This window comes from Eurytemora carolleeae, unplaced genomic scaffold, assembly GCF_000591075.1.
Source record: "Eurytemora carolleeae unplaced genomic scaffold, Eaff_2.0 scaffold613, whole genome shotgun sequence".
NCBI lineage: Eukaryota > Metazoa > Arthropoda > Copepoda > Calanoida > Temoridae > Eurytemora > Eurytemora carolleeae.
Genome location: NW_019396505.1, coordinates 189,004 through 200,938, shown reverse-complemented (window position 1 = coordinate 200,938; position 11,935 = coordinate 189,004). Strand labels below are relative to the sequence as shown.

The following is an 11,935-nucleotide window of genomic DNA, read 5'->3' as shown; positions in this document are numbered from 1 at the left end:
CCAACCAGCGGACTTGACTCCTTTATGGCGGCTAGTGTAATGGAAATGATGATGGATCTAGCCAAACAGGTTTGGACATAAATCTTCTTTTTATGATCCATTAGAAACTATATGGTTGAAAATATTTAAACAAAATTGGTGAAAAATTCATTTTAAAATCTTGCTTACTAAAATATGTGCAAATAAGATTTATATTTTAAAATTTAATAAATTTTTGTGGATTTTTTAAATGTTATCTCAGGGTAGAACTGTTATCTGTACAATTCATCAACCAGCTTCACAGCTGTTCAATAAGTTTGATCGTCTTCTTCTCCTGGCTGAGGGTAGAACAGCGTATCTAGGAGATGCCAAAGGAGCAAGCAAATTTTTCAGTCTGTAAGTATTTTTTAGTCGCCTTTGTCATACCTCATGCCTAAAAGACTAGCTGTCCAAGCCATGGTGCTTAGCCTCCAATTTTTTTTATCTACAACACACGTCATTAAGCTATCTTTCTGGAGCTAGTGTATTCTCAAAACCACTTAACTAATTAATATTATTAAGCCAATGGTACAGGGTTACCCACAAAGAATGAGACTTCAGACTTCTTAGATGCCGGAATTTTTACTCTCTTTTTCCATATATCTATGATTACCTGTAACTTTTTTGCTATATCATTAAGGCAGGAGTCTTAATTTAACCTTGGAAATTTTAAGTTATTTAGGTTTATTAACAGTTTCATCCTTGTATGGTAATAAAGCACGGTATCAAGCGTTCATTTTTAACCTTAATTTTTTTTTAAATTTTGAAATTATATTAATTTTTCACATTTCAGATGCAAGTTTCCTTGTCCTGAGAACTACAACCCTGCAGATCATTTTGTTGAAGTTCTAGCCATAGCACCAGGTTAATTTTAAACACTTTTAGAATTTTTAGGTGTATAGTTTAAGAACATAGCTCAGAAGGGGGGGGGGGATTGGACAAATTCAATGTGCTATGTTCATCTTAACAATTTTTAAAATTATTTTTTAAACCATTTTTAATAAAATATTTCAAAAATATTTGATGAATATTTTGAAAACTTTCTTCTTAATACGAAAATCCAATATCAATCAATATTATATATATCAAACTACAAAGATTAGATACACCTCTACCCATAAAGAATGGTATCTTGAGGACTATTACCCCCCCCCCCCCGTGTACGCTATTGGATTTAGTGCTCCGGTCCTGAACTAAATTATAACTGCATCTTCCTTCCTATCAATGTACTCTATGGCAGATTCCCATAAACACCGTGTACAAATTGTCTGAATTCTTGTGGATAATATCAGAATAACTTTTAGAAGTAAATATACAAGTATGACGTCAAGCTAGAATTTATATCTATTTCTACAAAAGTGTGGATGTATATTATTCTAAGAAGTGAAGTTTTTTTTAAGAAATCTTTCTTTTAAACAAAGAATTGATTAAAGATGTTAAAACAATATCATCTAGTTTTTCTTGATGGTAGTTAAACATTCTATTTTAAGAAATAAGATTTGTTCCGCCTTAAGCAATGTTGTCTTTGTCATTCTTGGACNTGTAACTGTCTTTTTATAAAAATTTTCCATAATTTTAATTAATTGCGTGATCATCCTTTAATTTAAAGTGCCCGCATTTGATATAGAGATCAAGCATCCATAATAAACAATATCCATACCAAAGTTCCCATTTCAGGACATTCATAACAAAAATGAATCAGTTGAAACCTACGAAGTATTTAGCGAAATAAATTAAAATTAAAAGATAAAAGAATGTTCAGTGTTCACAGATGAAAAATAAAATATTGTAAAGAAAATACTCAATCTAGGACTTTTGAATAATAAATTCAAACAAGTACAGATAGGTGCTTTTAATAAGAGAAACGAGGCTGTTAGAAAATAATTATTTGCTCTAATAATGAATTTGAGTTTTTCTACTCCAGGGTACCCGACTTTGCCACAAAGTCTGATTTCATAAATTCTTTTAGATTAAGTAGTCTAATTTTCAAATATTAAAGGTTTTGACCATAAGGTAATATAGAGATTAGCAAATTTGAGTTTTTGGCAAGATCTAATTGGTTACATTGAAAAAGAATAATGTTTCAAAGTTTAGTTTTGTTTATTTTTGAAAGAAAGTTTTAGCAAAGACAGTTTTCTGACAAGTAGTCACAGTTTTTTGACAAATAATTCCTGGGCAAGGGTACACGGAGTTTTTATAAATTATTCAGAGGAATCAACACAAACCTAATAAAACTTTAAAAAATAAATATTTGAAAATAACAACTTCCTAATACTAGGGTTTATTCTTCCTTCCAATTACAAATTAAGTTCGACATTATGAACTGAATATTAGAGATATACATTTTTGTGAGCTATCTCTATCATTCTTTTCAAAATATACATCATAAGGACAGTAATTCGAAATGCTTTCATTATGATTGTTATTTCCAATATAACTTTAACAGTATCTCAAAAAATATTTTTTCCTAATTACGAACAATTATTTGAGTCTCTTGTTACAGTTATAGTTTTAAACTTTAAAAAGAGAAGATAATAGTACAAGTAAGAATGCAATTATACAATCAATTAGAGCGGATTACAGAGAAGATAATGATGATTTATTTCCATCAGGTAGAGAAGATGAATGCAAAGAGAAGGTTGCGTCAATTACCGAGCAATTTGACCAATCCAGGGAGGGAGAGCTTCTGCGTGAAGAGGTATTCCTTCTTATATATCGGTCAACCCAATTAAATACTCTAAAAAATCTTTATCCGTGAAAAATCCCTGACAAATTTATGAAAACAATTATTAGGTAATTTTTTTATTATGACAATGCACGGGCAGCCATAGTACATTTGAATTTCCGATCCGGGTCAACCTTTCCGGTCCCAGTTTGTACTTTACCGCACGGACATCGGGTTTATAAAGAAGACAATCAACAGGACTAGCCGGTGCAACCAGGTTGACGCGGTCAGACTTTATGCTTCATATAGGTTCAATTTACTTTTACTATAAGGGCAGAGGTGCGTGAAAGTTTCTTTAATAATTATCAATTAATATTATTAATTAATTAATAATTATTAATAATTATTTCTGCTGTTTTTGCAGGCGACTCAGAAACTATACTAATGAAAGCCAAGTACATTAATAAAAGAAAAAATCTTAAAAATCATATATTTAGATATTTTAAACTATGAATTCTGTCAGATCAACGTATCTACGTTTGAAATATCAAAATACTTAATTTTTTAAATAAGCCCTTTCAAAACCAACAAATATATTTAATATATTTAATTTTTTCTGTTTACGTCGAAAAATAATCGATGACTATTTTTTGTAATATCTGAATAATTTGTTTGGAATTAAATTGATTTGTTTACGATCCGAGTAGAATGTTGCATCTTTCTGAATTTGTATGGACACTACGTTCTTCGGTGTGAGTCGTTTTTAACAATGTTCTCCTTATAGACGCAACAGATAGAAGTAAGAATAGTAGCGATAAAAAGCGCTTTTTTATCGCATTAAGCCTATACCCCCTTTCGTTTTTCGCGAACACTCCCTTTAAAGTCACACATGACCCTACACACAACTTAAGACGTTTTGTGCAGTCCTAGTATAATTTGCAATATATATTCTATTGATATTAGATTGTTTAGATCCTAACAGAAGAAAAGAATATATCTGAGGAAGAGCAAACTACAACAATGAAGAGATCACCGTATAAGGTTTGCACATTTTATGACACAAAATATTGAACAAAGGAACTTTTTTCTCGTTTTAGATTATAATATTCTAATATTTTAATATTTAATTAGTAAGTAAAAATATTGTAAATTTCATGGGCCCTTCACTACTAGAATGGTATTTCCAATTAACAACAGTACTTTCTAAACCTTGTTTTTATCATAAATGCAAAAAACATCTTCCTTGTACATTAGAATCAATTCATTAACTTTTGCGGCCGAGATAAAGGAATGGAATGGAAAAACGAGGATATTTTCCGAAGTTTTACATTGACAGAGGGTTAAAGCGCATCGTAAATTTAACCTGTCATTCTTTGAAGGGAGTGTTCACAAAAAAGGAAATGGGTATAAGCTTACTCCGAAAAATATTCGATGGTGATTGCTACTAATCTTACTTCTATCTGTTGCATCTAATGGGAGAAAATTGTTAAAAACGACACAATTTTTTAACAATTTTTCCCTTATGAACGCAACAGATAGGAGACGATTAGTAGTGATCACCATCGATAATTTTTCGCCGTAAGCCTATACCCCCTATCATTTTTTGCGAACACTCCCTTTAACTGAAGGGTTACTTGAAATTGCATCTACACTGCTGCTAGGCTTCCTGGTTTACTCAGTTCCGAGCATTGACCTGGAGGAACGCTTTGGCAATCTTTAAGGAACCTGTTCTTATCAAAGCTCGGTTTGGTCAAGCAATAGTAAGTTTTTATTTCGACTTTAAATGGACTGTTCAGGTAAAAGCCTAGAGTTGATTGCGATACATATAATCCCTTTAATGCTATTTTACTCTAAGAACCAGCAATTACTCTCTCAATTATCTATTTCTGAACAAAATGTATCAAAAAAGGGTCATCTCAACTTTCATATAAGATCTAAGTTATTTTCGTTTAAAAATCTGAATTGGTTTCAATGTTGGTTATTTTTCTTCTTCCCTTTGGTTTCACGTTTACAATATTTTAATATTTTAGTATCTTTGCTGGAACAGTTTAAGCAGGAGAATATATTAAAAAATTCAACTTATACAATACTCTTGATAAGGTTTCTTGTAAATTCTTTAAACGTTATAAATATTTTCTGTTTTGGAAAATTTTGAAGAAAACTTAAACATTCTTAATTGGAGTTAGAAGCATTGATGATTTTGACAGCACTTAAGTTTGGCTACCTTTACATTTACAATAAAGTTCTTCGCTCATATATATATATATATATATATTTGTATATATGTTAGCTAGACCATATATATATATATATTTGTATATATGTTAGCTAGACCAAATTGACTGACTTTTTAACCCATGGGTGCAAGGGGGTAACATAGGCTAAAAAAACGATTTTTTTAAAATACAATATTTTTCTTCAACATTTTTTTTATCCACGGGCAACGCAGGGAACTTCAGCTAGTTATTAATAAGATAAGCCTTGTTTTTGTGACACACAATTACCATAATTTTATATTTCTTAATTTGTGAACAGTCCTATTCAGAACTGAACTTATTTTCCACGGGCTTTGAGTTTTACTTTTTAAAATTGGTCTAGCGTCTGTAATGAACGTTCTACTTAACACAACTTATTTTCTCGTTATTTAACAAACATTTGTTTCAGTCTTATCCGGATACGAATTAAATACTTGCACCAATAAATAGCTTTATATTCTTTATTTCTTCGCAACCTGATGATGTTAATTTTCTTTTAAAATGTGAAAATATCATGGGTCAACGGAATTAGGTTGCAAAGATATCTGGATTAGTGTTAACTTTTTTCAATTCTAACCAATTTCTATTTTTTTCTTCTAAAAAATATAGCTAAGTAAAAGTCAAACTGGGTTTTTTAATATTAAAATGTTTCAAACATTGCTAGCGCGGAGTAATGCATGTTGCATATAGTTTTTATTTCAAGAGAGCTCTACATACGATTTGTCACCCAAACATCTATATTTTTACAACTTTGTACTCTCAGGCGTCCATTCTATACTTTTGATTCTATAACGTTGCAAGATACAAATTTTAGATATTTGATATTAAATATTGAAATTATATTAATATTAAATATTAAAAGCATCAGACTGTTGAGTAATGTTTCCAGCGTTTATAGTTTAGAGTTGTGTTATTCTTCTACAAATACTAGTTAAAATACTTATAGGGTATCAGGGCTCTTCCATCTTTTACAAATACGAATTTAAAAATACTATAGGCTATCAGGGCTCTTGATGCACATCTTCTAGTTAAACTTTGTATAAAGTTGCTTAATCTTTAAATTTTAACGATATTTTGTAGGCTAAAAAGCCTAAACACACTTTTTTTCAGAGAAAATAATTTAAAGGTTACGAAAATGTTCTAATCTTTTTATTTTTAGTTGATTTCGATTATTCTGGGAATTATCTTCTTGGGTCAAACTATGGACCAAGCTGGTGAGTAGATTCCACTGAGTTTATTTTTCGTCATTTCGTTCGTCCCTTGCTCGTTAACGACTCATTTCATTGTCTTTTTAATCGTTCAAAAAATCATTTCGTTTGTTCTCAAAATGATCGTTAATTTTCAAAGTATTCCGTTTGTTTTCTCACTAGATGATCGTTCAATACATTTCTTCATTTAGTACGTAAACGATCATTTTTTTCAATTCGTTCAAACGATTTCAAATCAATAGGTTTATCATTTTTTATCGTACAGGTAACAAATCTAGAAGATTTACAGAAATTTTTTATACCAGAAAATTCTATAATAGGAAGACGACTTTTAGAATCTATTTCTAATTTTGAAATGTTGAACGAACACGAGATAGTAGACACAACAACATGGAACAACTAGACAGGAAGCAGAGTTGACGCGTACGGGCGTCTGATAAGCCGGTACGCGTCGTTTGAAAATGCTCAATGCCGGAACCTTTTTGTACAAGATGCACAGTGGGCGTACAGTGGGGCGCTATCTCAATCTTTTTTGCAAATTATAAACTAAGTTTGTGCAGCTATAGGTTAAGGCACTTTCTGGGTCGAGCGCTGCGGCCGGGTTTCATTTCACTAAATTAATAATTTAATAAGTGTCTAGTAAAACTTTCTCAACAAACGCTTAAATATTGCAATGCACTGTTTTCTGATTCTCACAATGCGTCTCTTTCTTCAGGAATTCAGAATATCAACGGAGCGTTCTTCATCTTGGTGACGAATATGTCCTTTGGAAGCATGTTTGCAGTTATAAATGTGTTTTGTGAAGAGCTACCGATATTTCTTAGGTAAATTATCTTATACTTTTACAGAGCTGAAACCTTTAGAATTGTGAATATAGAAATCAATACTTAATCTCCTCTTTTTATTATTCTCAGGACTACAATAGTTTCATCTTTAATTTATATATTCTGAAAATCAACAAAGAGATCGAGTTGCGTATGCAAAGAGAAAAAGAGAGGGTAGGAGTAGAAAATTGGATATTCAGATTGATTCATCGGAATTAAAGATATTCAATTCTATAGTTCCCAACTCAGCTCAGCTCAGCTCAGAGGTCAGAATTGATGAACAGTGAAAAGTGTTTGAACTAGGTAAACCACTGATCGCTGTTCATCAAATCACACCTCTAATTTTGTCCAAGTTGTCAAACCGTTATGTTTGTTGTTGTGCGTTGTCATTTTGTGAAGACATTTTGTTTCATATGGTTTGGTTTTAAATACAAATGTTTCTGAATTCTCATTTTTTTTTATTCCTGCACTTTACTTCAACTATTATTGAACTTGTCTAGCTTTTAACACAAAGAGAATAGAATATATATTAGAGTGGAATTTAGAGAATCTCTCGGTATGAATTTTGCCCAAAAGGTTATATAGCATAAATATGTGAAGTACACCTGCAGCATGGAAACAGTAAAACAAAACGGCCGTTTTACACTTTTTTCTAGTAAATTCCCCTCTAATATATATTCTATTCTCTTTGTCTTAACAGCTTTCTTGATTTTCTTTAAATCTTGACTTTTAAAGAAAATTTTCAGAAATTTTCACAAATAAAGAAATATTTTCATATTAAATTTTAAAGTGGATTATTAAAGTTCAATTCAATTAGTTTGTGGAAATTTTAGGAGAAAAGAATGTTTTTTTAAATATACAAAAGAGGTAATGAGCCATTATAAAATTATGAAATTGTGCATGTGCCGCCGAAAAAAAACATACTCTTAACTCCTATTTCCCCCCCCCCACCTCCCCTTCCCGATTTCATATTGTTGTGACTAAAAACAACTTTGTTCAATCAAATATAAAGTTGTATATTCTAGAGAACACTTTAACGGAATGTACAGAGTGGACACCTATTATCTCACAAGACAGGTTTCATCTTAAACATTTTTTTAAAGGGACAGTTAACGTAATTTTAAGTAGCTCTCTATTCATGGAGTGGTATGTCTGATTTACAACGGTACCCTTTTATATCTTTACATGGTCAATTATGTGATGATATTTTGTTGCGGCACAAATCCGCAACTTACTTTAAAAGTGAAACTCAATTGTAAAATAAACATTTTTTATGTTAAACGCATTTATACCTCAGACATCTTTAATCATACAAAGCTTTTGAGGGAACCGTTGTGAATCGGTTATGTGTCTTCATGAATGGAGGACAATTGAAAATTACGTCTACATTCCTTTTCACTTAATTTAGTCCCTTTTACTTAATTTAGTCCCTTTCACTTAATTTAGTCGGCAGCAATATTGAACTACTAAGAGAAATAAAATTAATTTTTTCGGTGTTAATCATTTTTCAAGATATAAGGATATAATTGATATTAATCTCTTAATCTCTGCGGAGTCTATCAAGGCGTCAAAAGCTGAGTTATACAACTAATCTTTTTAAAAATAAAGTCCAGTAGATATAAACTGTTATTTTACTTCATTAGTTCTAGCTCTCTCATTAAGCTTTAAATAGCATTCTTGGTCTATTTTTTGGTATTTGGAGATTTTTTAATATCTTTTTTTCTTAACTATTTAAGTCTAAACGTTTATACTTCTTAAACTAAATATTCGTAATGAACTATAAAACTTTTTTTTCATGGATATTTTGTAGATTTATTTTATTCTTTTCGTAGTGTGGCTGGCCTTTACTTTATGACAAAAATCTTTTTATAACTATCAAACAAATTCAATTTTAAAATTTGAAATTGGTCTAAACAAACTGAGGCCTTAGCTTTTTTCAGATGCAAATTTACAAGTAAACATTTAAAGATATGTATCCATGCTGTTTGAAAGCTTGGTAGAAATGAAAAAAAATAAAATCGGAAATCGTCTTCATTGTATGGATATAAACACGGACCCCTGTATGGATATAAACACGGACTGTATGTGTGCACATATTTATTTCTAGCTGGTTGATATACCTATGTCTATCATCGAACCTACAATCTTCCTCACAATCCTCTACTTTATGGTTGGGATGGATAGAACACCGGAGAAGTTCTTCATTGCTCTGGGGATAGTTCTATTACTGGTTCAAGTCATCGTATCAATGGGTAAATTATTGAAAAAAACATTGCAATAAAAAATATTTTTTTCTTTCTTTAATATTTGTTCTTTATATATTTTTGTTTTGTATGTTTATATGTATACGATAGACGTTAAAACAGCCTGCACCAATGCAAACCGAAAAGTTCACAAAACATCTCATTGTTATTATTTAATAATTGCTTGGAAACCCGGCTTTTCCGGGAGCTTTTCCCTTTCGCCTACTCAACTTAGAATATTAATACCAAACTAATAAATTTCCCGTGGTTCTCCCAAACAACAGTTTAGGCAAATCGATCCAGGAGGTTTTGAGTTTGGATCAAACATCAAAATTCCAAACCGACAAACAGAGATTACTACTTTATATTTATAGGTGTAGATACTAATTTGAAATGATTGCAAATGAAAAGCAACTAATTGCTTACATCTCCTCGCTAAACGACTAAACCGAATTGTCTGAAATTTTTAAAGAAAAAACATGGGAACCTTGGGGGTAACATAGGCTAAAAAATGATAATCGAATTTTTTTCTGCAAATCCACGGGCAACGCCGGACACTTTAAAGAGAGTCTTTTTCCATAGCTTCATCTTTCCTGATTTCATTCATAAGAATTTAAACCAAAATAAGATATGTTGTAGGTTACTTGATGTCCTGCCTTTCTCCTGATGTAAACATTGCTCTACTAATAGTTCCAGTAGTTCTTATTCCAGTCATGCTGTTCGGAGGATTTTATCTTAATACTGGGTAAGTTTCATGGATTTCGGGTAGTAACGAAAATTTAATTTTTTTTATGTAGATTTTATTTTTATTTAAGAAAACGAATGGTCCTTAAAATCAGTTAAATTATTCAAATTGACATTAAAAAACGAACTTAATCAGTCGTTAACAAACGATGAATAAACGAAATGAAAAAAAATCCGAACGTGCTCCTCTCTACTCCTAACATTTTTTTCAGAAATGTTGGTTGGTTGGTTTGGTTAAAATACCTGTCCTGGTTCCAGTATGGATTTGCTGCACTAATGATAAACCAATGGAGCGATATCACCAACATAACATGTCCCGCACCAGCTGCTAGTGACAGCTTTCTCCAAACTACAACTCTGCCATCTATGTTTGATATTGAGAACTATACTTTGCCGTTAGACTTTACTGCTCAGAACTTGACTGGCCAATCAGGACCCGAGTTTACCCTTCCATGCATCAGAACTGGGAGACAAGTACTTGATCAGCTCAATTTCGACCCAGTAAGTATCAGATTTGATAACTTTGCCATTTCCTGGTTCAAATCATAAATGTTCGCACACTCTTCTGAAGAATCTTTTTTTCTTTCATATCTTTTTATTTCAGGATGATTTGGGATTTAATATTGGATTGTTAGTGGTATTGTCTGTTGGAGCCAGACTCTTGGGGTTTGTTGCAATTTACATGAGAGCAAGAAAGAAGTGAACATATTCTCTCTGAAGTTAACCATTCCATATATGACAATTGTTCTGTTCGTTTTTCATAGTTTGTAAACATATTTCTACTTTGTTTTCATAATTTGAAATAAGTGATTATTAACCTAATCATATTTTATAATTTGCTGATTTGTCAAATATCTACCTCCAATGTTTTCTAATTTTTCCACACAAATGAAATCATAATCAAAATGTAAAATGTAATGTAAGTAAACTAAGACTTAACACTTTTTGACCTGAATAATAAGCATAATCTATAATTAGCATAATGACCTTTATCTGCATTTAGACTTTAACAAAATATTTTATCAAATAAGATCAGGGGGACTGGATCATAGTTACCTCTCCGTGTAAATTGGCCTGAGTGTACACTTGGGATAGTTTACTCTGATAAAGGATATTAACTGATTATGTCCTATTTATACAGTAATAACATCCTATATACAGTACGCTTTCGGATTACTCAGTTTTCTCAGAACAGTTTATAAACGATAATGTTGCTCTCTAATATACTGTAATGCAGGTCTTCCTGTGAAAATTTAATCCTGCACACGATAAAGGAGTATTGGATTTTAATGGTTACATGGAAAACAAATTCTCCACTTAAATATTTTCAGAAATCACCCCCGAGTACTGTAATATACAGATTGACCATTGAAAGTGGAGTACATTGCCTGTACAATTAATAAAAGAATTAGCGTACATCATCACTCTATATACTATAACCTCGATGCATAAAATTTAAAAATCGTACTAAAAAAATTTTAGCCTGATTATTTAATATCGGAAAAATTTCAACGTATGCAAAAATAAATTATGGTTTTCTTGGATTTGATGCATAATTTAAATTCGATATTAACATATTCAGAAATTATTTTACGTACGAACACAAAAACATTTTAAGCGAATTTTTTTTAATATGTAAGGTTAAATACACAAACCCAAGTGCGTTTCGTTTCTAATGTTGATAATGCCTATAACTGTAAAAACTTATATGTTTAGATGTAAATATAAATATTAACGTAAATATATGATTGGAAAATCACTGTATTGTTTTGCTACAAGAGGAAGAAATTGAATCACTGTAAGTTTCAAATTCATTTTAAATTTTGGTTTTCGCAAAGAAATGTACTCCCCTCTGATTTAACCAAAGAGAATAGAATATATATTAGAGGGGAATTTACTAGAAAAAATTGTAAAACGGCCATTTTGTTGTAATTTTTCCATATTGCAGGTGTACTTCACATATTTATGGTATATAACC

The 11,935-nt window shown here is 31.0% G+C and overlaps 1 protein-coding gene across 1 annotated transcript; it reads left to right on the top strand.

Moving 5' to 3' along the window:
- Nucleotides 1-6: 6 nt before the first annotated feature.
- On the top strand, nucleotides 7-11,716 carry LOC111704535 (protein white). The gene is made up of 13 exons (XM_023476792.1): nucleotides 7-69; nucleotides 242-375; nucleotides 812-882; nucleotides 2,631-2,716; nucleotides 3,656-3,724; nucleotides 4,345-4,443; nucleotides 6,098-6,152; nucleotides 6,862-6,970; nucleotides 7,996-8,047; nucleotides 9,078-9,222; nucleotides 9,853-9,958; nucleotides 10,170-10,458; nucleotides 10,562-11,716. The coding sequence occupies exons 1-13, from the start codon at nucleotides 25-27 to the stop codon at nucleotides 10,658-10,660; spliced, it is 1,359 nt and encodes a 452-aa protein (XP_023332560.1). The 5' UTR covers nucleotides 7-24; the 3' UTR covers nucleotides 10,661-11,716.
- The last annotated feature ends 219 nt before the right edge of the window (nucleotides 11,717-11,935 follow it).

Bases quoted from the DNA above. Each gene is read 5' to 3' on its own strand.
- LOC111704535 (XM_023476792.1), top strand. From the start codon at position 25: ATGGCGGCTAGTGTAATGGAAATGATGATGGATCTAGCCAAACAG. The intron at 6,153-6,861 runs GTGAGTAGATTC...CTCTTTCTTCAG, and splicing joins TCAAACTATGGACCAAGCTG to GAATTCAGAATATCAACGGA. The intron at 8,048-9,077 runs GTTTCATCTTAA...ATTTATTTCTAG, and splicing joins CCTATTATCTCACAAGACAG to CTGGTTGATATACCTATGTC.